This window comes from Hippocampus bargibanti, linkage group LG19, assembly GCF_051943395.1.
Source record: "Hippocampus bargibanti isolate YZ-2025 linkage group LG19, ASM5194339v1, whole genome shotgun sequence".
Lineage (NCBI taxonomy): Eukaryota > Metazoa > Chordata > Actinopteri > Syngnathiformes > Syngnathidae > Hippocampus > Hippocampus bargibanti.
Window position 1 is genome coordinate 5,986,286 of NC_142752.1, and position 27,735 is coordinate 6,014,020.

At 43.2% G+C, this 27,735-nt stretch overlaps 1 protein-coding gene across 1 annotated transcript; it reads right to left on the reverse strand.

Annotated features, from left to right (window-relative positions):
* igf2r (insulin-like growth factor 2 receptor) lies at positions 1–27,490 on the reverse strand. The gene is made up of 51 exons (XM_089021901.1): positions 27,250–27,490; positions 25,880–26,019; positions 24,588–24,706; positions 24,190–24,288; positions 23,961–24,093; positions 23,701–23,812; positions 22,776–22,884; positions 22,529–22,688; positions 21,658–21,850; positions 20,472–20,575; positions 20,223–20,387; positions 19,522–19,668; positions 19,217–19,369; positions 18,992–19,129; positions 18,755–18,905; positions 18,495–18,663; positions 18,291–18,406; positions 18,062–18,212; positions 17,245–17,421; positions 17,062–17,157; positions 16,507–16,608; positions 16,239–16,401; positions 15,128–15,304; positions 14,910–15,056; positions 14,060–14,238; positions 13,884–13,971; positions 13,478–13,687; positions 13,264–13,394; positions 13,007–13,110; positions 12,758–12,891; positions 12,224–12,420; positions 12,009–12,135; positions 11,696–11,827; positions 10,511–10,670; positions 10,330–10,438; positions 10,143–10,224; positions 9,917–10,050; positions 9,268–9,414; positions 9,040–9,198; positions 8,169–8,367; positions 7,905–8,057; positions 7,496–7,730; positions 7,284–7,420; positions 5,886–6,003; positions 4,525–4,671; positions 4,250–4,434; positions 3,301–3,487; positions 3,006–3,149; positions 2,782–2,851; positions 1,772–2,050; positions 1–1,600 (listed from the first exon to the last, which is right to left on the reverse strand). Exons 1-51 carry the CDS (start codon positions 27,393–27,395, stop codon positions 1,436–1,438), a joined length of 7,479 nt encoding a protein of 2,492 aa, XP_088878027.1. The 5' UTR covers positions 27,396–27,490; the 3' UTR covers positions 1–1,435.
* Between the last annotated feature and the right edge of the window lie 245 nt (positions 27,491–27,735).

Genomic DNA, 27,735 nt, shown 5'->3' on the forward strand with positions numbered 1-27,735 from the left:
TACAGCAGAGTGTCATTTATGAGGTGTTCATTCAAAAAAACAAACAAAACAAAAGAACCAAAAAATAACTTTCAAGACATCAGTACATGGACGTTCGGAAAACAAGCATACATTTGAACGCGCGGGATAGTGATGATTGCACTTGTGCTTTTCTAAAAAACATTTTTGTCCCACTTTCAAAATGTCAAGGAAACGCTCAGGCGTGAATCCCCCCAAAATAAGTCATTGTTGCACAGTACCAAATATATTCACGTACCAAGTCAGATCTCATCACAGCTTTGACAATAATACAGAATTTATTCATTGAAATGTTACGAGTTGAATAACTACTGCTCGACATCAATGTCTTTACCCTGCGTGACTGAAACGTACTCGCATTTCTTTTGTGTAGTAGTCAAATGGCGACATTCTTCTTAAGGTCATAAAATAGGTCGTTTGCTAAAAATGATGACTTTATTTTCTTAAGGAGTATTTTTTTTCCTCCATTTGATGCAAGGAGATGGGGAGCATTTTTATGAGGAGAGGCAATTTTTTGTTTGCTTTCTGTTTTTGTCCCCCATGAGTAAGTGAGGCTGTTATAATACTTGCCCACCTTTTGACTGAAAGAAAAATAAATAAAAACATGCGGCCAAAGTGGACAACCCTTGATTACTTTTCTTTAATTACTTTAATTTTCAGAAGAAAAACTATATTTCTGAGTCTTCATAATTTAACTGGCATTTTTACCCCCAAAAATATGGGAAATACAAATACAGGGCAAACAAAAAAGGCAATGACAACGGGCATAAAAATATGGCTTTGACATGACAACTTTACTCACAAGGCCACTCTGAAAACTTTCACCTGGCATCCGTTCGCTGAATCACGCTTAAATAATCATAAAATTTCAAACAAACAAAGGCATGAAAATGCGATAACAATCAATCTAAAAAAAAAAGCCTCACGTTCTCTTTTCAGGGGGAGCAACGATTTTATGTTGAGTGTATACAACATGACACCCGAGCATCTTCATTCCCTTTAAAACCGGACGACGACTAACCTTCACCGCGTACGTTGAATTTGTTCGTCGTTTTCAAGACCGGTCGGACCATTTGCTGCCGCGTACAACCTTCATCTTAAAACAATCTGCAAAGAGACCCTTGCTTTGAGATAAAGTGCTAACAAAATGGCACGGCTACAAAAGAATACCGTTGCGGATAATCGCGAAACCCGCTGACCGAGGGGAACAACTTGGCCATCTTGATCGCTTTCAGAGCAACGGTGAGAAACACTTTTAAATAAACGGAGCAATCAATAAATAACAAAAGGGTAGCAAAAGGGAGTGGAGGAAGTGTCAGTTAAGCTGAGGGTGTTTCTATGGCGACATTCATTGAGAAAGAGATTGAATGAGAGAGAGAGAGAGAGAGAGAGAGAGAGTGCAATTCCGGAGGGTGAGTTACACCCGCAGAAGGTCCTCATCGCTGTCGTCGTTGTTCTCCTCCCGCTTGGCTTTAGACGGCGCATTATTATTCTGGTGGGCGGCCGCCGAGCGAGCTTTGTCGCTCTTCCGCTTTCGTTCAGGTTCATCTAGGAGGCCCACCAGATCTTCGTCACTTTCCTCCTAATCGACACAACAAGAGCCACCATGTCCCTTTGTTTGTTATTTCGACAAAGCCAAGATAAGATGTGTTACTTCATCTTATTTCTGGTTACGTAGCCAAAGTGCAAGTGAAGACAAGATATGTTGTCATCTCGACAAAAGGACAAGTGAAGTATCAACTTTTTTTTTTACCTGTAGGAAGACACTACGATGAGCGGATGATGACTTGACAACACGCACTCCGGGGAGGCTGAGGACCTCGTCCTCGCTGTCGTCCTCCTGCTCGTCCAACGAGAAGGAACGTAGGCCGTCCGTGTTGACCGGCTTGGTTTTGATGTGCCCGTTGCTCTGGTGACTGCGACCCCGTTGCGAAGAGGAGAAGGATAGAGTGGAAGAGGTCGCAGAAGGAGCTTCTAGTTCCTCCATCAGCCATTCCATTTCATCTTCGCCCGCATCTTCATCCATGTTCACCTGAAAGGCAACGCAGGAAATATACCTTCACAATCCACTAGATTGCGCTGGACATAAAATGTCTTTTGTTTTCATCTTGAACGTTCATGGATCATTTTCAATGTCTCTATTGCTGTGTAGAAGAACAACATTGAGGGTTCTTCATTAAATTACAATTGGTAGCCTTGCGCCGATGCATATGTGGAATTGTCGCGTCTTGGAATTGAAGTGGATTTACATGGGACTGGAGATGTAAGAACGTATTCGTCAAAGGATGTCTTCGTGTTTGCTTTTAACATTTGGCTTGTAGTATACATGCACATTCCACCATGACGTCCCTGATCACTGGTGAAAGACGATTTGATCTTTTCTTTCATCTAGAACTACGTCATACAACAAAGAGGGTGCAGAAAGTGCTTCAGATTGGCTTTGTGTTGTCATATTATTCTGTTATTTATTTTTTTTTGTTCTTTTGACCTCAAGGTAGTGCCGCATGAGTGGCTAACTTTCCAGCAGCTCCTGTATTTTGTTTTTCTACTTCTTCCTTTCCTTTCCTCTTCCTTGCTAGCTTTACTGCTGTGAAATGTACATTTCTCCACTGCGAGACTAAGAAAGGTTAATCCAATCCAGTCCAATCCAAAATGATTTATAACCAAACTAATGAAAAAAAAAACTTCACTCAAAACCAAAAAAATTTAAAAAATACAATGAACTACTTCGACTTCAGTCATTCGTTTAGCAGGAGAACCTACCTTGGAATATTTATACGAGACCTGATTGCCTCTCCTGCAGCAGCCGGCGACCTTCTGAATCATCAATTGTCTGGAAAGGAACAAAAAGCCACATTTGTAAAATTGATCTCTATTTTCACCAATTGTGATGTCACCATTCAGGCAATTTACATAATAACTGCCGCTACACAACATTCAGATATTACAGGTGAAAAGGTGACACCTTGAGTACAAGTTCTTCATACCTTCTCTCTCGCTTACGCAGCACCAGCGCAAGTAGACAAACACTCATGCCCGCTATCAAGAGGCTCAGCAACAAGGCCAAAACTTGACTCCTTCTGGAAAGAGTCGGAAGGTCGTCGTCATCTTGCGTCTGGGTGTCCACAGTCCTACAGGACACAGTCAGTCAATGGCGGACACCCTGAACGGGTTACCAGGCAATGACAGGGCAGGTGTAGAATGCCGTGAAATGTTCCCTGGCAATTTCATTCGGACATTATACTCAGTCAAGACCATTTTATCTTATTTTGTGTAACTCACGTGAGGCCACACACGGCGTCGGTGTGCCACACAAACATGTATTGGCATTCGTCAGTCTCCCGCATGAACTTGGGGATGCCCACGCCAGCCGTCGGATTGCACTGAAACATGATGGTGGACGACGCCGTTTTGGTTTTCTCGCGCCCGCACGTCGAGTCCGAGGACACCATCACATCCAGATTACCACCTGAGGGGGAAGGGGGGGTCACGTTAGACATACAGGTAACATCTGACTTACGACCATGTTCCGTTGCGACGCACGGTCATAAGTCAAAATGGTCGTAAGTCAAAATCCATTCAAAATGTTGACTAGAGACTCTGAGGCTAAATGACTCGCAAACTACTCCCTCTGGTGCCATCACACAGTCGATGGCTGTGCTGGCTGGCTGGCCAAAATAGTCGTACGCGTTGCCGGCCTGCTAGCGCGTTGCGGTGCCAGGCATAGAATTAAAGTTTTTAAAATAGGGTCTGGAGGTCGTGGTTGTAAGTACGGGAGGTCGTAAGTCGAGCCGGTCGTAAGTCGGATGTTACCTGTATATTGAATCAGTAATGTAGTCAGTTCCTTTTTCCTTTGCAATTTTTTTTCAAGTTGCTCTCTCCACCCCAACCAAAAGAAATACATCTCCACTACCATTGCTCAAAAATTTTCTTCATACTTCCTGTCCTCAGAGATTGTCTCCAAATTACATAATAAAAGTCAATGAGTCACTGTACCATTTTACTTTTCAGGACATTATGGCGCTGATGCATGAAAAGATAACGTATTAACCGTCAAGGAGCCAGACTAAATAAACTCTAGATTTAAGGCTGTAGTCTACAGCAAAACATTTTCATACTTGGAATTTGAAATTATGCCAGGATGAGCGGTAAAAATATTTCCTTCCATAAAAGCTCTCCATTTTAAAAAAGTTGGTCACCCGTGCTCTTAACCCGAGAGCATGTCAAATACCTTTAATGCAATATTTGGCCTTGCTGGAAGATCCGATTCGCCGCCTGTAGGGTCCGTTGAGTTTGACCTGACAAATATTGGCGCCTACGCAGGTGGGCAGGGAGTTGTTCGTGAGACCGGACAGCTGAATGTGGTAGATGTAGTGGTCCCCATTGTCTCTGATGTCTCCGGAGGCTTGGTGCGGACTGAGGACACACACGTGCACACGTTATGATATGCAACTGGGTGAGGAAGGTAGAGAAAGGGGGTAACAAATGAATTCCAAACGAGACTACCTGAAGTAAAGCTCCCCGAGACTGAGGTGGGCGCCGGTGTTGGGATTCTGAATGGTGCCATTGACCATCTCGACCTCACGCTGCTTGACGGCACATGCCAGGCGCGTTTCCCAGCCGATCACAAAGAGGCAGGACACCCTGTCAATGCTGAGAGATTTCATGCATGCCATTTTAGAGTTTGTGATGATGTAACAAACCGCGGCTTCCTTCTTATTTTCAGTTGGTAACGCGACTATAAAATTTGGCAACATTGATGAACATATCGTTTGGAATTCCGACATTGTCAGTTGTTCTTTGAACTCATCGACCGACCAAGTTTTGTGAATGTTCGCCACTCAAAAGTCAATCATTCATGACACTGTTTAGGGTTACTTCCACCTTATACAAAAAATAGATATACATGATGCCTTTTAGAACACATCTCGATTAATGGTACGTAAACCCAACGTATAATTTTGAACTTTTGTGCAGTTTTGATGCATAATAGTATTGACTTCCATATATAGCTGAAATTTGGGCATATACAGGGTGACCCAAAAAGATGCGTACCCATGACCATTTTAATTGTGGATTTGATTAAAAAGCTATTTATTTCAAATTACAACCAGACAGAAAATAGCTGAAACTCTGGTTAATGCTCTTCCATAAACTGAATAATGTGTGGTTGTAATTTGAAACAAATAGCTTTTCAATCAAAGCCACAATTGAAATGTTAATGGCTATGCTTCTTTTTGGGGCATCCTGTACAAATAAAAAGTATCAATACATTATTTTTAGAGGTTAAATATAAGAAGTATTATTATCGACAATGTTATATACAGTAAAGTCTCATTATATCGATATTCTCGGGAGTTGGAAAAAATATCGATATAACCGGACTATCGATATATCCGATCCTGCGGCATGTAAATTTTCTCCTTGCGTTCATAGAAATACAGTAAAGTCTCGTTATATCGATATCGGATATATCGATAGTCCCGGTTATATCGATACTATTTCTATGCACGCACGGAGAAAATTACATGCAAACAGGGTCGGATATATCGATAGTCCCGGTTATATCGATATTTTTTCGGACTCCCTTGAATATCGATATAACGAGACTTTACTGTAGTATCGTAATAAGCAGTACTATCGATATAACCGATATTGATATAACGAGACTTTACTGTATTACAGGAGTTATACACAATTGTTTATAAAGCCAAAGTTTAACATGAACAATCTTCTTTCATTAACCGGCGGCTCGAGGCCGCTAAACCGGAAAGTAAATGAATGTTTTTCACAACTAAAGCGCCAGCATTGTTTTTGGAATTCGCCGCCGGCTGGGCTTTATGTCACATGTAAAGCTGCGTTCATACCTGATTATGGCCGGGTGGCCGACGGTGGTGCCGCAACTCAGCTGGATCTCCGTCTTTGCTGGCACGCCGTTCCCGCAAGAGGCATCGCCGGCTGAATAGTTGACCGAAATCACGCCGTCTATGTGAGAGGGAAGAGCAGATCAGGTCAGAGGTGGATAAACACAGTTACTTTGTTATTTAACTCTCTCCAATGGGATGAATAAAGCACATACAGTGATACCTCAGTTTACGAACGCTTTGGCTTCCGAACATTAAATTCGCGAGAATATAATCTTGCATACAAACTAGTTTTCAGCGGACAAACCAAACCAGACAGCGCCACGATGGCTGGCGGATTAGTTTTCGGCGGATGAACACCAAACCACACGGTTAAACAGTGCCACGGTGGCTGGCGGACTAGTTTTTTTGCTATCGAGTGGAGTACTTTGGCTATTAGGGACCGAAAAAGACCCCACCACAGGCTAGTGTTAAGTCGAAGAGGACACAAAAGAAAATTACGGTCGAGCAGAAGAAGGAGATCATCGAAAAACACGAACGAGGTGTGCGTTTGTGTGACTTAGCGTCCCAGTACCAGTATGCTAAGTCGACCATTGATACGTGTGGCTCAAGGTGTTTCTGTGTTGTCTAGCAACGGTCTCAGGCAATAGAAAAGGTTGAAAAACCTCTGTTGATTTGGATTAACGAAAAGCAGCTCATAGGAGAGAATGTGTGAGGGTGTTATCGCCGATAAAGCACGGCAACTTCACGCGGATATCATCAAGAGGCAACTACATCAACGACCATCACAAAGGTAAATAAAAGGACTTTATTGTACAGTACAGTTTATTTCTTTAATTACAATACAATAGCATATTTATTATATATAAAATAAGGTATGTATTGTGTAGTTTTAAGGCTTATTTAGTAGGAAATTATGCTTTATGGAGACCTGGGAACGGATTATTCTGATTTTTAATGATTTCGTATGGGAAATAGATGTTTGGCAGATGAACTTTTGACCTTACACACCCTTTCTGGGAAAAAAAGTTCGTAAGCTGAGGTATCACTGGATATATACTTATGTAATTAGTCATTTGGATTTTTTTCACTCATTTTTTTAATATAAAGCTTTTGTTTTTCTGTGTAGACTTTTTTTTCACACACTTTCACTCTTTTGGGGTGGATTGATTTTCTTTGGTGTTTTGAATACTGTCAAATTCCTCACACAAATGCAAGTTGCACTGTACAGCATCAAAGGCATTGGCAAAGTAAAAATTTAATCCTTATGATAGAGGAGGGTGGCTCAGTGACCAAGTGGTTAGCGTGTCGACCTCGCAGTGCAGATGTACCGGGTACAATTCCTTCCCCCCCCCCCCTCCCTGTGAGGAGTTTGCACCGAAAAATGGATATATTTCTCACCCTTGTGACTCATCTTCTGAGTGTGGACGCGGCCCAGCGTCTGCGTGGTTCCGTCTGCTGAGTGGCGACATACTGTGGCTCCCTCGTCGCAACCCGGGGGGCCTTTATGAATCCCCTGACAGAGGTTGACAGAATACCTGGAGATATAGAAATGAGAGAGAGTCATGAGGCCGACAATGGAGGAAAAAAAAAAAATCAGAACAGAGACTCACGAGTCGCCGTTGTGGTTGAACTTCCACGGCTTGGTGATGGAAGAGAGGGCTCGCAGGTCGAAGGTTTGATGCTGGCTGACCAACTTGCACTCCATCTTCCGCGGGGCGCATACGGCGCTCGTTCGCCACTGGAAGGTTGCCGAGCATCCCGCCGTTTCCGACAACAGCTGCGGGGAGCCGTGGCCCGCAGATGGGTCACAGGTAAACAATATGGATGACCGGCGCTTGGCGGATGCTAAATTGAGAGCGGAAAGAATGAAGAAATATGAGATCCACCGTGTCCAGGTTTCTGAATCAAAATCAGAAAACCTTTATTCGTCCTACAATGGAGAAATTTGTTTTTGTGGGCTTAGTCATGATACTAAATCTGCTACATTTCAAGTTGCTGAGTAAACTTTGGCTGGCTCACCTGGCTCGCAGAAGCCCCACTTTTTATCCTTGTCAAAGTCGGCGGTAATGGCGCACCACTTTTTGCCATCGGTCCTGTCATCTGTGGTGCATTCAGTGTACGTCCGCTTCATGAACGTGAAGGGAAACACGCACGCCTCACCTTCATGCGTCACTACAAAAACAACGTTTTGTCATATGAGGGCTTCAAATTGAAAATATGAATAGAATCAAAGCCTAGTGGCTACCTTGTGAACACTTCAGATAGTGGCGACGGCGTACTTACTGGGTGGGCACGGATCCCCCCCGCCATACTGCATCAGCACAGCTTGCTCCTCGTGCTTGAAATCCATGGTCATGGCCTTACTAATGCCGAATGACACTGCAGATTTGCCCGAGCGGCAAACGGCAGCGCCCTTGCAAGTGGGCTCGGCCACCGAGCTGCACACGTTGATGAGGTAGCTGGTGGAGGTGTCCAGCGGGACCTGTTACAAAAATGAACAGCATGTGATGGAGGATAGACAGAATAGAGGTTATCATACTTAAAAGTTCCATGCTGTTGTATGCTTAGTTGGCCGAACACAAGGCCCACAATGGAAGCACAGAAAAATCTGGGGTCAATTTGAGGTTAAACTGTCATCCTCAGGTAGGCAGAATTTAGGACTTCACAGGAAGAGCTCATTAGCCAGGTTACAAATCTATCAATTCATAGAAAGACGATCCATTAAAATGTCTATGTTCTGTTGGTTTATGGATGTTGGTGCTTGGGGCGTCCAGGGGTGTGGTACTCTACGGAGCCCCCAAGCGGACATCGAAAAAAAAAAAAAAAACTGCGAATCTCGCAAAGTTTTACGAGGGAATGCAAAACTTTGCGAAGTTTTGTTTTCTTCGATGTCCCCTTGGGGGCTCCGTAGTATTCAAATAAAGAAGACTATGCTTGATTAATGTATCACTAAATTTGCATATACTGTACTCTCAATAAATAGCTCGACAGAGGGCTGCAGAGGTTTGGCGTCCCCACCGGCAGTAAAAGACAATCTTCCTGTATTCGAGCCTTTGTTCACAGTGTCCGAACGAACATCTCTGACAGGATGTCACATGATATTAATACATACATAGCCTTGATTGAAATTTTGGGGGGGTGTACAATGCCTCACCTGGACCTGGCCTGTCAACGTCGACAAGTCAAAAGTGTACTGCAGCTGAGTGTCAACCAGTTTGCATCCGCTGGTGTGGGTGGCATCCGAACACACGATAAGGGTGGCCCATTCAAAAATGTAAACGCAGCCCTGCAGCCTCAGCATGTGCGGGGATCCCTAAAAACACAAAGCCCAGTTATTAAAGTGCTAAAAAAACAGATGCTATGTAGTAAATAATTTTCAAACCAGTTCCACGCCTCTCTGGCAGGTGAAGATGATGGTGGAGGTGTAGTTCTGTGCCGGGTTCGACACACACCGGGTGGAACTGAAATAAGTGATGGACACATCGCCTGTGGCGCTGATCTGAGGGCCGCTCGTCGTCCGCCCGATGTCCTTTTGACCAGAGAAATGTTAAGCTTCAGATTCTGACAATTGTTTCTTTGGCATTCCTGTCCCGCAAGAAGAATTTTTATGCAAAATCACGGCTTGGAATTGAAGCGGATTCACAAGGGAAAGGTGATGTGAGACAATTTCTTTTTGTCAATGGATGCTACAGCTTCGTGTTTGCCTTTAAAGCTTAGCGAGTAGCAGACGTGCACATTCCAGCATGACGTCGCTGATCCATTGGTGATAAGGAGGCGTCAATCCGCTCCTCTTTAATCTAGAACTGCTTCATGTAATAGTGTTGTCTTGTAGTCAAACATGGGGAAAGTCGTTAAGATTGCGCAACTGGTTTTGTGTTCCTGTTGTGTTTATTATTTTGCTTTGTGTTGACTATTATGCGAAGCTCTTTGTTGCAGCTGCAATTGTTGTGAACGCGCTATATAAATTAGGATGTATTGTTTTGTATTCCATTATTACTAATGACATTTTCAAATGAAATTCATTGACTCACAATTGGGGGTCCGTTGTCTGGGTCCATACAGACTATGGCGCCAGGCGGGCAAGTGACACCGGGAATGGGGTTCAAAGGCTGACAAATGTTGATGTAAAAATCTGGGGAGTCATCATTTTCGTCCACCGCGTCATCTGAGCACCACAAAGACAAAAAAAAAAACAGAAATCAATGTGGACGAATAGCATCGATCCGGTTAATGAGTCATCTCCGCGCGCACGCTAACCTGTGGCGGTGTAGTAACCAGTGGAATGGATCAGAGGTGACAGGTCAACCGTGTTGGAGCCGTTCTGGGCCGAACATGTGACCTGGGCGGATGATGTAAAGCTGGAGTTACGACTCATCACAAGTTAGCTTTGTATTTCATCTTTGACTATTCACTGTGGGAAATTTACACCTACAAATATACTCACAGGCTGCTCGCACACCAGGTGAGTGTGAAAGGCAAACAAATGCGTGCACGTGTCTGCGTTGGAGTCAATAAGTACCGGTTCTGGAGGGGCGGAGCTCATACTGGGTGGTCTATAAAATACATTGGATAACTTTAAAGTGCCATTTCCGAGCAGATGTCGTTATAGGGAGTATAGACCGTACCGGCAGATAAAGTGGATGACGGTGTTGTGTTTGAGGGCGGGGTTGGCGGGGCATGGACTTCCTCCCTCATACGTAAGCTCCACCACGTGATCCTTGTACGAGAGCTTCCCACTGGTCTGGCCGCCACTCAGCAGGCTGTTGACGTCTTTAATGCACACAGCTGTGACAAAAATCAAGACTTTAACATACATACAGCGTAGCATGTGCAAAGGTGCGACTTCATTGAACCGAGTGGTGAACTTTTTGCCTTAGATGATGAGAGCAATTGTAAATGGGCTTATTATATTTATTAATGTAGAATGCATGTATGTATGAAAAACATCAAGAATACATACCTGTCAACCATGGCTAATAGATACCCTTATAAATGATTACAATTCCCGTATATAAGTTGTAGTACAGTCTCGGGTTGATTATTTTAATGATAAAAAAATATGCGAACACAAGCGGAAATGCAGACAGTTTAACGCCCATGTCAACGTTATGCTTTTATCAATCCGACCGTAAGCAATGATAAAGAAATATATGATTGAGGATTACTTATGCTGGTTTGCCATGACAATAGTAGCGATTGGCGGCAGCATTGTCATCGGCTACCAGCAATTGAGACAAACTGGATTTGAGCCAAAATGCTCTTTGTAAGATCGGTTCACAATTAAAAAAAAACAAAATAAATCCTATATAAAAGTTGTAGTACGCAGTACATTATTTGAACTGATGTCAAAAAATGTATAACATACGGGAAACACATATACGTTGATGTTAGGGCAATTCACTATACCTACACATTATAAACAGCTTTTCTATTTCCTTTCAATCGTTTTATTTTCTCGGACTTCCTGTCATCATGTCACATTCTATCCAGCTTTACATGACGTCACATCCTGTCTGACTTTATAAAACCTCTCCCAACAAGCCCCTCGTCTCTCTTATCTCTTGGCTCTTCTCCCCTGCCTGCCCCCTCGGGGTGGGCAGTCACATTTTGTGCCGTCCCAAAGATTAAAGAATCTTTTTGTTATTACTTTTGATTCAGGTATGAGAATAATTCTATTTTGAAATAAAATTGGATGAGAACATTTTATCTTGACAGGAAGTTAGATGCAAAAACATCCTCTGGCTAGTTTTCAAGCGAGCATGTCCCAGACTCATCAAGACACCAAGGAAATGATTCCGATTGTGACCTACCGGTTCCTGGGCTACATCCGGCGTTAGCAATGTCGGTGCAAATGTTGATGCGGAACATCTTGCTTTGGATGTTGTGGTCGTACAACGTGTAACCGCCATCCCGTCTCAGGCTATTCAGGTCAAACAAATGGCCTTCAAAAAGACAATTTTTTTTTAATCAGTTTGAAACAGTGGAAGTTGGTATTTTTATGTTTTTTTGCAAAGCAACAAATGCTGCAAGATTTGAAAGGAAATTGAAATAACACAGTGAACATACTTTGCCATTGCCGTAAAATACATCAATATCCTGCCAGAAGAAATGTAAAAACTAAACCTGTAGCTGGATTGGTAACTCTGCAGCCGTCGTGCTGGCTGCTGTTCAACGGGCAAGCAGCTGCCGTTAACCACACAAAGGTGTACAAACAGTCCTCGATGGCGGAAATGAGGGTTGGACGAGAGTCCTGGGAAGGAACAAAAATGTTTGAAAGCATAAAGCATATTTTGGAACAACAATTTTGTGCAAGATGAAGTCAAAACTTGGTAACGTACAACTTGGTCTTTATCACACTTGAAGCGAATGATGGTACTCCTGTTGCGGACTCCGTCGGGACAGGCTTGGCCGCCGCTGTACTGCAGCTTCAGCACGCTCGTGTCCCATGTGGGGCCATTCGTCACGTGACCCAGACTCACATATTGGTCTCCGTTCTTCACACAGGATGCACTGCCGGAGGGACACTTCCACGAACCTGGCGCAGCAGAAGAGCATCTTTTATTAAAAACGTATTTGGGAAGTGTGACTTTTCAATTATTTTTGGACAAATTGTTGTCTGGAGTGCACATTCACATATTAAGCGTGAAATTGAACAGACAAGAAATGTTATTGGAAAATTACTGAACCCTACTCAAATTTGTCATACAGTTGAATTGAGATCATTTGTGTGATCTAATGGCGCACTTGTTGCGCTGCACAGACGTTACGCATTATTTGTCATTTGTCAGGATATTTTTTGGTTGAGGGTAAAAATGTGATAATTGATGGGAAACGCTGATAGCTGAGCAGGAACAATCACAAAAAAAACATACCTCCCTGCGGTACCAGCGACCTGCATATATTGATGTAGAATCTCTTGCTCGTGTCCTCTGTCGAAGCAGTCACCTCCCAGTTGTTGGCCTCCATGGCCAGAGGTGAGAGGTCATAGGAGTGGCCCCGACTGTCACTAAGGGTAGGAAGAGTACCAATGAACAACATTCACTAATTTTTTTATGATTTTTTATGGTTTGCTGGTTCTGTCCCATGACAAATGCGATGGAGCTGCTTGAGAAGCATCTTACTGGTATGAGCAACTGGTAGTTTTGACAGGGAGGCATGCCAAGGCGGTTGGCCAGTTGAACAAGTAGGTGCAATCTGTAGTCTCCTTGATGAATTCTGGCACTCCCTTAAATAAAACAAAAAAAGGAAAGAGGAAAAAGGAGAAAATACAAGTAACAGTGAAAATAACAACATTCTCAGTCACAATTTATGACGGAAACTATTTTAACCGTGAAAAGGCGATGAAGTTGAAGAGTTGGAAACAAAGCGTAAAGCTTACAGGGTGCATGTCAGGGTGGCAGGAGAAGTGGATCTCTGTGGACCGCTGGTAAATCTTGTGGCATGTTTCCCCGTTGGTGTAGTTCAAGATCAGTTGATCACCCACGAAGATCAGACGCTGATTAGCCATTCCTGCATACAAACCAGTCACAATTGTAGAAAAGCCACACAGCTAATATAGACCACAAACTGGGATATATATTTTTTTTTTTCACCTGCTATTTTGTGGCTGCTTCCGTCCACCTGGCACGAGGAAATGGCGTCGCTGCCCGTGTCTTTGTCGGAGCAGACGGCCCGCTGGAGTCCGCCGCATACTGACAGATGGTAAATGTACTTGTCGCTTCTCACCGGGTAATCTTTGCCCTTCAGGGAGCTCAGGTTGAATTCAAAGCCACTTCTCGGGTCACAAACACGGCACTCGTCACCTGGGAAGAAACGCAGGGTGAGTACGACTGTTAGAGATATTTAAGACCATTGGCATCCAACATTTGTCTTAAAACTAAGCAAGTGGATTTTTGGGATGCGGGAAGAGCTCGGATTTGAATCCCCAAAATTAATGTGAAGCAGATGCCCCAGTGGTGACATCACCAGCCAAGTGCATACTCTGCGTGGCAGCTCTACCTTGGGACTTCCTGATGGGACACGCTTCCGAGGTCCGCCAAATGAAGACGTACTCGCAACCGTCCTGCCGGTCGAACATGGGAGTGCCCTGAAAACACAAACGCGATGTGTGTTTCTTAGCGAGCCCTATTTTGTGCAACTGAGCATTGCCGGTAAGAATGTTGCAGATGACCCACTGGGCTGTCGTCACACAGCAAGATGATGCGTGTAGAATAGCGAGACGCTGCGCCGCACTGGTCACCGTGATGGTACAAGATGCTGATGGAGCCGTCCTCTGCCACTTGCGGGCTGGCTTGGACCAGACCCAGGCTGTAACTGGCTCCATCGATGACGGCACAGGCGCCCAAGGGGCCCACTGCAGGGAGGCATATTGGCATTTTGTAGTGAATACAAGCTTTTCAACTGACTTGAAGCATTGAATAAATCTATTTAAGGTACAGGGTGACCCAAAAAGATGCGTACCCATGAAAATTTCAATTGTGGCTTTGATTAAAAAGGTATTTATTTCAAATTACAACCACACATTATTCAGTTTATTGAAGATCATCCACCTAGTCAATTTATAGCTTTCCCAAGATGTGTTCCAAATGTCCACCATTTCGTTGCAAGCAAACCTATACTTTTCTGACAAAGTTGTTAATCACTTTCACACACTCCTCTTTAGGGGGGGTGACCCAAAAAGATGCGTCTGACTGAGTCCCTCACTGCAGCAATGTTTTCTCCCAAAATAGGAGTGTGTAAAAGTGATTGACATCTTTGTCAGACAAGTACGGGTTTGCTTGCAATGAAATGGTGGACATTTGGAACACATCTTGGGAAAGCCATAAATTGACTAAAAATTGACAGAAATAGCTGAAACTCTGGTGAACGGTCTTCCATAAACTGAATAATGTGTGGTTGTAATTTGAAATAAATGGCTTTTTAATCAAAGCCACAATTGAAATTTTCATGGGTACACATCGTTTTGGGTCACTCCGTATGTAATTCAATATCCTGTGGTTAAAGGAGATTGACAGTTGCACTGACCAGGACAGTCTTTCACAGAGGGGATGGGTCTGCAGACATTAATGTAAAAGCTGCGCGCCTTCACCGCATCTGTATCTATGGCAACCCACGGACTGTCCTCTCCGCCTCGGACCAGGTGACTTAAGTCGTACTCGTTGCCGTGGGAATCTGCAGGGCACACAGACGCACGTTTAATTGAAGAAGGTAGACGGATCTGGCGACATTTTCCGGGCAGATACCAATGACGCGGCAGTCCACCGGCGCGGGGACGCAGGCCAGTGCAGTGGAGAACTCGAAGAGGACGTCGTGGACCACGTGGCTGGGAAGGGTGTTCAAGTCCTCACGCAGCAATTTTAATGATCCGGGATGTGCGCTTGGATCGCAGACCAAGTTAATGGTGAAGGTGTCCCGAGTTGCTGAAAAGGAAGGAAGACATTTTTTTGGGTTCCAACAAGAAAGTACAGGGTGACCCAAAAATATGAGTACCGATGAAAATTTCAATTGTGGCATTGTTTATAAAGCTATTTATTTCAAATGACAACCACACATTATTCAGTTTATGGAAGACCACCCACCAGAGTTTCAGCGTTTTCTGTCAATTTTTAGTCAATTTATGGTTTTCCCAAGATGTGTTCCAAATGTCCACCATTTCGTTGCAAGCAAACCTGTACTCGTCTGACAAAGTTGTCAATCACTTTTACACACTCTTCTTGTGTGTAAAAGTGATTGACAATTTTATCAGACAAGTACAGGTTTGCTTGCAACGAAATGGTGGACTTTTGGAACACATCTTGGCAAAGCAATAGATTGACTAAAATTTACAGAAATAGCTTAAAATCTGTTGAATGCTCTTCTGTAAACTGAATACTGTGTGGTTATAATTTGAAATAAATACCTTTTTAATCAAAGCCGCAATTTCAATTTTCATGGGTACACATCTTTTTGGGTCACCCTGTATTACACAGTAGTTACATGTATTGTTTTAATAAGCATGATTCAGACTTGATCTTAGTTTCACTCCCTGGTGCTTTCTCCTATCTTTGTGACTGCTTTATTTCCTGTATATTATAGCTGTCCATGTGAAGCGCTTTGTTACAGCTTCAGCTGTTGTTAAAGCGCTATATAAATCAATATTGTATTGTAGTTTAAGATATGACTGACGCAAGCTATTACGCATGCGCACATAAAAAAGCAAAGCAATGAAAACGGGGGAAGGGAAACAAAATTGAAAAATCCATTAAAAATAAAAGCAGTGCATACTTTAATTTTATTTTGACTTCTTTACAGGCTGCGTAGGGACAGAGAGCAACTGTGATGATGCGGAGGGTTGTACTTTGTCAATCTGCTTACCTGTAGAATCGTCACGGGGTCCCTTGTATGTCAGTTTGAGGAGGCCATCCGTGGAGTATTCCAAGGACTTCTCCACCCCCACTGGACTGATGGGATGCCCTTCTTCCAGTTCGCAGCCCGCCATTCCCGCACCGCAATCGGCCTGATCTGAGCAGATGTTCACCTGCGGAGTGAGACGAACCGAGAGGAAGCGTTGTAGAGAATTATTTATGTTTCAAATAATTTTTCTGTAATAAAAAGTGTGTCACAACAAAATCATCTTTCTTACCACAAAGTCCTTTCCGTTGGCGGTGGTCTTGTATCCGGTCTTGGAGGCGAGCGGCTGCAGGTTCAACTCCAGGCCGGTGTCAGGATCTATCACAGCGCAGCTCTGAGATGGAAGCACATTGCTCAATTTGCAGGATATGGGGGTATACGCATTCAAGTAAAACTGAGCCCAAAATATTATGTTTGATGTTAATCAGGGATCCCAGCCAAGGGAAATTAAAATGGTGGAAAATGACATCACCGGATCTCAGCCAACGTCAATTAAAATAGCGAAGATTACCGTTCTGCTATCACTCTTGTGTATCCCTCTTCCACGACATCTTAACAAAGTGAAAACTGCAACGATGTTTAAAACGCGCAGGTTTACTGGCGAAAAGCACAGTTTGTTTTCTCGTTTCATTGCGCAGTACTTTACTCCCGGGCGATTTTGATTGTCAACAGAAGCAACCGACATCGACCAAAACACACGAAAGCATGCCGCACTCAAGCATGCCGCACTCGTGCTGATCATCCTATCACACTACACAACAATTTGACTTTGACACCTGTGACTTACACTGTTCTTGGTCGTGGTAATGGCACAGGCAGCTCTCGTGTCCCATATAAAGTTGGCGGTGCAATTCTGGTATAAAAGGAATCGCGGCCCCGTTGACTGTGTGACGATGAAAATGAAAAGTTAAAAAAAAAAGTTACAGAGATTCCCGAGCTGCGCCCACCCCACTTAAAGTATTTCACTAACCAGCATTCCCCTGGTGCACACCAGATGAATTCGGCTGGTGTACGTCAGCTTGAGGCCGTCTGACTCGCAAGGGGCGCCGTCTGTGAACTCGAGGAGCAGCCGGTCGCGACCCTCGATGATGGGGCCTCGTTTGGAGACGCCCATGTTACTGACAGACACCACTTCTTGTGGATAGCCCTAAGGAGGGACAAAATACATGACATTTTATACTTTTTTGACATCTTTGGGGAAGGATCAATTCATTTCTGTATTGTGGCTGGTAGAAACAGTGTATTAATCTATAATAATAATAATAATAATAATAATAATAATAAATTTCTTTTTTAAGCGGCTTTCAAAACTCTCAACGTCACTCCTCAGTCACAGGATACATTTTTTTTTGTGGGTAAGCAGCGGAAGCCACACGCGCCAGCATTCACTCAACCCGGAAGTAACGCTAGCTAGCCAATAGATAGCTAATAGCTACCTAGCTAGATAACAAGCCAGCGAGCTAGATAGCTATATAGTTCATCGATAGCTAGCTAGATAGCCAGCCAGCCAGCAAGGTAGCAAATAGCTAGCTAGAGATAGATAGCCATATAGCTGCATAGCGAGATAAATAAATCAAGAAACATTCACACTAAATGCTGATTTTTTTCTTTTTTGCTTTGCTATTCATTTAACAACAATATTAAACACCAGACGATAGCAGAATCGGTAACGAGATTTTAGTGTTAGTTTTACCGCCAACGACTAAGAAAAAAGGGACTCATTAATAAAGCATTCAGGCTCAACCCTCTTTTCAATACATAACTTTGATAAAAATGTGCAGAAGTACCTCCGTGGTTGTATACTTCATCTGGCAGACGGACGCATGGCGGTCGCAGCCCTTCACGGCATTGATGGGTCGACATACGTTGATGTAGTACTTTCGTAGGGCGGATAGGTCCATGGCTTGCCAGTTGCTGCCGGATGACGGGTAAGACAAGCTGCAGACGGAAGGAAAATATCAGACTCGGATAGTTGTGGGGGAAATAACGCTACACACAATAATAGCAGGAGCTAACCTGGATAGGTCATACTGGTCCAAAGTTTTAGGATCAGTCACCAGACACTCGTGAGGCCTCTCGGGACATGCGTACGATGTATACCAGTGAAAGTTATATGTGTACTTGTCTTCCACCTGTGCCCATTGAATAGAATTGACTAGTATTAAAAGAAGCTGCTTGTCAAAAGATACAAAAAGAACAAAAAAATGACAGGATATCGACCTGGAATTCTGGTTTTCCAGCGCCGGCTTCAGGATCGCAGAGGAAGGAGATGAGGGTGGATCGCAGGGTGCGTTGCTGGTTGTTGTACTGCGAGCCGTTGCTGTAAGTCAACTGGATAAGGCCGTCGTAGTAGGACAGTCGTGAGTTTGCCTGGCCCAGACTCAAACTACTGTAATGACAAAAGGAGGAAACAAATCCATATGAAGAAATATGCGAGGGAAAGTATTATGTAGATATTTGCAAACTATTTTTTTTTTAACCTTGATTCAACTTGGCAAGCTCCGGCCTTTTCGGGACAGGTGGCAGCTGTGACCGGGCCGCATACGTTGATGTAGTAGTCGTAGTTGTCATTGGTCAAGTTGTAATAGCCGCCGTTGGCCTTGGTGAGTGGCGACAAGTCGAAGGAGAAGCCTGGCGAGTACAAAAAAAAAAAAACACTCAAGTCATTTACTTTGCTGTCATCCAAAGCAAGAATTTGAGCCTTGAATGTGTCCTACCGGCCTGTGGGTCTTCCACTTTACAGTTGTCCCCTTGCGTCTTGGAGAGGACGCACGCAGCCGCCGTGTACCACTCCAATTCGTACACACAGCGATCCGATGAAATACTTCGGAGGATGGGCGCACTCTCCAAATCTCCTGCAGGAGGCAGAAAACAGTTTAAAATCTGAAATGGGCTCACTCATGGATCACGATGAGCATTATGATTACGAATATTAAGACCACCTGGTTTGCACTTGAGCGTTAGGATAGTTTGAATTCTTGTGGTTTTGCTGCAAAAGTCTCCATCGGTGTATAATAGTCTAATGTCGTTTCCCTTCTCGGTCTTCTGGGGGGATGAGAGGAAGCTGCCCAGGTTGATCATCTTCTGCTCTTTGTCTGAAATAGAAAATCAGGAGCGTAAATGTATCCCACCGCTTGGTTTCAACACATGGATCATAAACGAGGTTGACGGCAACCTTCTAGATGTTCAGTTATTAATAAATTGACCTGAGGTGAGGTGACGGCCTACTCGCTACTTCTCTTCTTACCTACGGAACAAATGGACGCACTCGCTGGGCAGCCCTCGGCTCCTCCTGCTTGAACCACTTTGTGGCAAACGTTGAGGTAGAAGCGCTTCATGTCAGACTCGGAGGATTTGGGATCCACCACCTCCCAGTTGCCATTAAACTCTGAACCTGGAACAAAAACCGTGTTGGAAAGTATATAGCTGGATGGATGCATGGCTTGAAGAGCCCGCGATAAGAAGGAGCATCAGCGCAGGGTGCCGATGCGTATGTGGAACTGTCGCGGCTGTGAATTGAAGCGGATTTATGTGAGACAGGAGATGTAAGACAATCTCTTTTCTTCAGTGGATGCTACAGCTGTGTGTTTGCTTTCAACATTTAGCTTGTAGTAGACATGCACATTCCATCATAACGTCCCTGATCTACGGCTGAAAAGGACGCTTTGATCCTGTCCTCTTTCATCTGGAACTGCTTCATGTCACAAAGAGGGTACAGCAAGTGCTGAAGAATGAATGACACTCTGTGTCTTTGTGTTGTCATATTATTTGTTAGTTTTTTTTTTACTTCAAGATGGCTAGTTGATGTATCAGGTTTGGCTGCATATTTGTGGCATTGTTATAGAAAGAGCAGTAAATCACACATTTTGACTTTTTCAGAAAATAGATAGGGACAGGTTCCACAAGAAAGGAAAAAAAGTCAGGCATAAATGGATCTTCAGCACTCACCAGGGATGCGAGTAAGAGGCGAAAGATCATAATGCTTGCTCCCATCAGTAACCCGACACAGAAGGTCTTCTTTCTCCTTGATGCAGGCGTAAGCGGTCTGCCAGTCAAAGTAGTACGTGCAGTCTGTCTCCCCAGCAAACACAGGGGCTCCCAAACCACCATTAGCTGAGAATTAAAAAAAAGGAAATTAATATAGCACACAATAGGATTAGCTAGTGGCTAATCTGGCTGGTGTTTCATGCTTCTCACATGCGGTCCTGTTGCAGTCAAAGTTGATGATGGTCATCCTCTGGAAACCGGTGGAGCACTTGGCGCCGTTGGGGTAGATGAGAGTCAGATCTCCGTCAGAGTAACTGAAAAAGAAAAGGCAAGATCACCTACAGAGTCTAATTTCTGTACGTGAAGCGCTAGAATGAACGTGAATTGAGGGAAAGGCTATCAGCCATTTTGGAATTTTCATGAAAAGAAGAGAATCAAGAATGTGAAAATTGCACACACAAAAAAGAGGCGCGTTTGGAAGTACAGCGATACCTCGGTTTACGAACGCTTTAGCTAACAAACTTTTCACTTTACGAACACTAAATTTGTGAGAATATAATATTCGCATACGAACTAGGATTCGGGAAACACACGGAGCGCCACAATGGCTGGCGGACTAGTGTTCGGCGGAAGAACAACAAAACACACGGCCGAACAGCGCCTCCGTGGGTTCCAGACTACTTTTCCACACACCCTTTCTCTGAGTGCATACGTGGCATATGTGGTTTGTTTTCAAGTGTAATACTTTTGCTTTTTTGGGACCGAAAAAGACCCCAGCATAGGCTAGTGTTAAGCCGAAGAGGACACAAAGGAAAATTACGGTTGTGCAGAAGAAGAAGATCATCAAAAAACACGAACGAGGTGTGCATTTGTGTGACTTAGCATCCCAGTACCAGTATGCTAAGTCGACATGTGGCTAAGGATGTTTCTGTGTTGTCTAAGCAACGATCTCAGACAATAGAAGAGGTTGAAAAACTGCGGTTGATTTGGATTAACGAAAAACAGCTCGCAGGGGACAGTGTGTGAGGGTATTATCGCCGAGAAAGCACTGCAACATCACTCGGATATCATCAAGATGCAACTACTACATCAATGACCATCACAAAGGTAAATAAAAGACTTTATTATACACTACAGTTTATTTCTTTAATTACAATACAATAGCACATGTATTATACATAAAATAAGGTATATTTTGTGTAGTTTTAAGGCTTATTTAGTATAAAATTATGTTTTATGGGGACCTGGAAACGGATTATTGTCATTTTTAATGGATTCCTATTGGAAATTAATGTTTGGAAGACGTACTTTTCACCTTACACACACTTTCTGGGAACCAATTAAGTTCGTAAGCTGAGGTATCACTGTTTATGAATCAGACAAAAGACACACTTACCGCAAAGTCTGGTTTCGGTATCTTCCGGCAACTTTCTTGACGTCGCCTGTCTTCTTCACTTGGCAGGAGGAAACAAATTCTCCCAGACTGCTGCATTCGTCCGAGGGCACTTTTCCACACACGTTCAAGTAATAAATGTAGTTTTCAGTCCCGTCGCTGTCTGATGAATGGGCATAATAGGGATGGTCTGCAGCTAGACACAAAAATAAAGATGGATTTGGAAATGGTCACAATCCAGTCCAGGCTTTTTTTTAATAAACAATGACATTCATTCCTGCTATGCAAAATATTTTTAACAAGCTGAACATTTCCAAAGATGTGGCAACACTTCTTCCGCTTTGTCGCACTTGTATGAATATAGATGTGAATAAAGCATGAGAAAGCTTTTTTTTTTACTATTAACATTCACTGCCATTCACGAATTTATTCGGGAATTGAAAATATCACGTAAAGCACCATTCGCAAACTTGTTCGGGTTTTGTTTTTTCATGCTGGGGTGCCGATAACGCCTAGCCATGGCCTCTGGCACTGTTTCTTCTTTTCCACAAGGGAGCAGCATTTGCCTATTTTCCACATTTGCACTTTGTTCCAGCTAAATAAAATATGTAATGGATTGTATTTTGGGCAGCCACCCTCATTTCGAGCTTATATTACTCCAGACCCATATAATTTAGGAATTAACTCTTTTTTCTGATGAAGGAAGAGTCTCACGTTTTTAATGCTGCATTGAATGCTTATGAAGTCCTAAAACTTAATATTCTATGGGTCCTGTAGTTTGAGTGAAAATGACAAAAACCCTGGCAGTGGAGTGGACACATTTTTGCACGTCTGGCAGTGAATGAGTCCAGGCCAGGCCGATTGGACAACTTACAGCTCAAGGTGAGCGGCGTCAAGTCAATGGAGATGTCATGCTGCTGGCTGGTGAGTTTGCATGTGTCGCTCTCCAAATAATCCCTGTGGCAGGCGTACTCCGTCACCCATTCCACTTCGTAGCGGCAGTTGGCCTCCGCCATCATTTTAGGTGTGCTTCCCTGTGATCAGAAGAGCATTCGGGACCACAGTAAGTCACTCACGTCCACGACATGCTCGCACCGACTACAAAGATGAGGGAAACCTACTGAATGTCTGCTTGATGGACAGATGAAAGTGATGGTGACGGCGGGTGAGTGTCCGTTACAGAAGACGGGAGGAGTTGCATCAGCGGGAATGTTGTATTGGAGCCTCAGTCTGCAGACGGATGGTGAGCAATGGAGACAACCAGGGAATAAGTGATTACAAATATCCTCTGTCAAGTAACGATTGGATTGGATTTACCTTTATTAGTCTGGCAATGGAGAAATGTACATTTCACTGCAGCAAAGTTATAGAAGGAAGTTGAAAGGAATGAAAGAAGTAGAAAAAACAAATACAGGAGCTGCTGGAAAGGCAGCCACTCTCGCGCCGCCATCGTGAAGTCAAAACAACAAAAAATAAATAAATAACAAATAATATGACAACACGATGAGCCAAAGAGTCAAACATATAATCAAATGGATAATGGGAAAGTACTAATTTGTATTTTGACAGGCTTGAAATTGGTGATAAATTGCACTCCAGTTTTTTGTGCCTATTTTAAAAAGTAATTATTTTCTAGGTAATGTTAGAAACGGAATCAGAAATGGTTTTTGGGTCATAATTTGAGCTACATTGATGATTGAATTAAACAACGGTGTTACTTTAATCATACATTTGTGTAATTGTTGAATACATAAATCTGTGTGTTTTGGCTGCCTTTCCAGCAGCTCCTGTATTTCTTCCGTTCATAACTTTGCTGCTGTGAAATGTAAATTTCTCCACTGTGAGACAAACAAAAATACATAATTAATTATTGTTCTTTTAATTGTAAGGTGTCCTTGGGTGCTCTGAAAGGCGGATGTAAATTAAATATATTTATTTTTATTAGTATTAAGGTAAATCCAATCCCAAAATGTGTTAGCTTTTTTTTGTCGTCAGTTGTACACATTTGTGAATCTCAGTTGGATCCAGAGACTTGTTAAGACTAACCTGTCATTGGATAGGAGCTCCAAAGGCTTTGTGGGAGAGCCCATGTTATAGCCCACGTTCTTTGTAACGAGGCAGGCAGCAGAACCTTCCGGACAGCGCGTACTTCCTCCACCTGTCACAGTGGAGGAATGTATCATTTCACATGGTAAAACCGCAAGTCCAAACCAAGAAATCGAGAGAAATTGTGAAATGTAGCCAAAGGTTCATGGACGCAGGTCCGAAAAGCTAAAAGCTCTTCGGACATATAAATGGCGACTGACCGAGGCTGCGGCAGATGTTGACATAGAAGTCAACGCTGTCATCGCCGTCGTCGACCAAGTAGCCGTCGCTGACTTTGATCAGTGGGTTGAGGTCATGCTTCTTTCTGTCGGTGTCGAAGACAAAGCAGGGCACCTGCACACACACAAAAAAATATAAATAAATGCTTGACTATTAAAAACACACAGAATTTCAGGAACCGCCAACGTCCAAGTGTGTCATTTGCCGCACCTCTTTGTGCGGTTTGAACTTGTCGCTGCTGCAGGCCACATACGTCCTCCACTCAAAGTGATGCACGCACTGGGAAACGGCCACAAACTCTGGAGTACCCTGTGCACGACAATCACAACATTTAAAGGAGACATACTTGCACAATGCAAACTTGACTAACTGTGTTATGACTCAAAGATAAGTAAAAAAAACAATGATAATTACATTTATCCGTCACAATAAAATCCACAAAATGTGTCATGTTCATAGCTCAGATCACCTGTAGCGGATTGATTTTTCTTTTAATAGTAGACAAATTAAATAGGCTAAACTTACTGGAATGGAAATACTTCAAAAATCTCAACACCGAAGTCAGAGTTGAACTATTTCAGTGTCAGTCAATGCTTGTTTGAGCTCACCATAGTTTTCCCACATTGGAACCCGATGGTAGTTTGGACAAAATTGTCATTTCCCGCACATTTCACAGTACTGTTGTAATCCAGGACGGTTCCGGTCAGCCTCCGCAGGGACAGATCACCTGCACGAGGAGACGAAAAGAGATCGGTGTAAGTGGATGGGTCGTAATAGTCTACCTCTATGACTGAATGTGTGAAACGGGCTGGTCTCCCCCCTCTTTCCCCAAATCCCAAACTTGACTAAAAAAAAAGTTCACCCCGTCACCCCAGCTGAGCCTCTGCCCTTTGAGAAAATCATTTGTCACAGCTGGCATGTTTTGAGGTTGATATAAATAAAACAAAATGGGAAACGTTCTGCTTTGATAACCACACACACAGACGGCGTTTCCACCAGCCAGTAGTTTAATACTGAGAACTTGGCAGCAACCAATAGAAAGAAGACCCGTAATGTTTATTTTATTCCTGCGCAAGATAGGGAGCGATAGAATGTTATGTTTTGAATGTCGCAGTCCCTGAAAGTATACGATTCTAGCTTCATACCTTTTGACTGCCACAACGGGAGCATTGTGATTTAAGCCTTTTGTTTTGCTGCTATGAAAGGAAAATGAATCACGTATAAAATTACACAATACAGAAACCGCCCCACTAAACCCAAACGGTCATTTTAAGGACACAAAAATAGTTTTATAAAAGCCTTGCTGTTCTAAATAAATTAAACTAACAAGTTTCTTGTTTAAAAAAAACATTTTGTGCCATGAGGTGGTCATGGGGAAACAAGGGAGAGTACATCAGACTGCTTGCATAAAGCAATCAATCACCACCACCACTCCTTCAATGCTCAAGGGAATCGGCTGTAAAATAACACGATTTTTACAAGAAAAAAAATCTGATTCTCAAAAACCTTCGCTGTTAGGAAAATGAAATGACTTGAATCCTCTTCACCTTGACATTTTTTGCTTTGTTTTTTCCCCCTTTGTACAATGTGTCCTATTTCTTCAGATTCAAAAACATTTTGTAACATTTTTCTTTTACAGCATGTTGACATAATTTTCATTGACTCGCACATTAATCTCATCTCATCTCATTTTCCGTACCGCTTATTCCTCATTAGGGTCGCGTCGCACATTAATATTTTCTTTAAATGTACGATAATTGCTTTCATTACTGCTTTTGTCGAACTATATAGATGTGTTGAATGTGTCAGCACTTGGCAAGGGCATAGGACAGAATCCACAAAAAAAAACATTGACCAACTCAAATTAGTCAACACATTTGATTATTGAACTAAAACTCACCAACAGACTGGTAAATATTGCTGGTCAGGTTGTGGGCGCAGACAGCGGCGTCGTGACCGCAAGGAGTCAATGGAGACGAATCACACAGCTTGAGGGTGTAACTTATTTTATGATCCATGTCGATTGCCTCCCATTTGTAGCTTTGAAAAAGAAATAGGAAACAAAATAAGTGCACGAAGTAGCTCGGACACTTTTGTATGTGTAGTGAAGGACAAATGTGTAACACATGAAATTTCTTCCCTCTAAACCAGAAAACAAAAGTAGCCGCAGGGGGTGCCCGCACCACCAAAGAAAAGTTCACATAAAATGACAAAATAATACAGCACAACACATAAAACACAGACAGTCGTACAATCTTAACCACTTTCTGCATAGAGTGTGTTGTTTGAAGCCTTATTGGATGAAAGAGGAGTGAATCAAGGTGTCCTTTTCACCAGTGGAAGGAAACGTCATAAAGAAAAAATATTCAGTTCTTGGTACAACATATGGCCCAAATGTCCCCAAAATGAGCCTATTTCTACATGATATGATTTTTAAATACATCTGGTTAGGGTACAGGGGTTATTCAAACGGATTTGAACCGAAAAAAAATCTGTTTGGATTTCACTGATACCAATCAAAATGTTCCATTATGAAAATGTACTATTCAGTATGGCACCCCACATCATGAGACACATCTTTTTATTATGATAAATGCATAAAAGACACCTCGTATAAGATGCTGCTGATAATTCTATGATTTTGAGATATTTTATGTTTCATAATACAGACTCATTACAGTGCTAACTATGAATGGATTGGATGGATGGATTTGCCTTTATTAGGCTCGCAGTGGAGAAATTTACATTTCACAGCAGCAAAGTGATGAAAGATGAATGTTTGTTATCAAAGAGTCTTATTTGATGACGAGAGCCGTGTGTGAGCTCTTTGCCGTGTCAATATTTGCTCATTTTGAGAGCAACCCGTTGCTAATGAGAGATGGAGATCAAGTCGGTACAAGCGCAAGTTGTTGATTCGTGAGCAGCTAGCTCGCTACTTTAGCTTGACAACAGCCAGCGCTGACGGCCACAAACGTTCCCATAAAAATAACAGATGCGATCTTTTAGCGACACGGGACACTTTTGGTGCGACAAAAGACCAATCGAAATACAATAAGTATTGTTAAGAAGTTAACGAGATGAAGAAAGCAATGGCTGACTCATGTTCTCCGACCTTTTGACTGTCACGAGGTAAGAGTCAGATCACATGATCCAATTGACATTTGATGTGCATGTGTGCGTAATGAGACAATTTAATCGTAATATTATCTTCGATTAGTTGAATTTGAAGTCTGCGCTGTTTTGTTTTTGTGCAATGGGGGGTGTTTATACCTGCAGAGGTCCTGGTACCACTGATCTGCCTCCTTCTCCTCCGTCGCCATCGCTCCGGAGAGGAGCAGCAAACATCCCACACTCACTACCAAGCAAAGAGGGCACCCGAGAGGTAAGCGCCGTCGGCCGTGGTTCAGTAAAAACATGCTTGAGCGGGTGGCGATTCAACAGGACGACATGATAGACGCGTTAGGAGAAAGATCGATTGGTCGGAAGTGACTGCGCCACATGATTCGACGTCACATGACTGTCAGGTCGTTCAGCCATGCGCCATTCACGAAACGTGGGACATTCAACTACTGATATGGCAGCTTTCTCGTAATAACGAATGGTCTCATCTCATCTCATTTTCCGTGCCGCTTATTCCTCATTAGGGTCGCGGGGGTTGCTGGAGCCTATCTCAGCTGTCTTCGGGCACGAGGCGGGGGACACCCTGAATTGGTTGCCAGCCAATCGCAGGGCACACAAAGACATACAACAGTCACT

Excerpts from the sequence above, each read along its gene's own strand:
- igf2r (XM_089021901.1), bottom strand. The coding sequence starts at position 27,395 with ATGTTTTTACTGAACCACGGCCGACGGCGCTTACCTCTCGGGTGCCCT. Across the intron at positions 23,813-23,960 it reads CAACATCTGCCGCAGCCTCG|GTGGAGGAAGTACGCGCTGT; the intron begins GTCAGTCGCCAT and ends CCACTGTGACAG. Across the intron at positions 17,158-17,244 it reads TGTGCACCAGGGGAATGCTG|TCAACGGGGCCGCGATTCCT; the intron begins GTTAGTGAAATA and ends ATCGTCACACAG.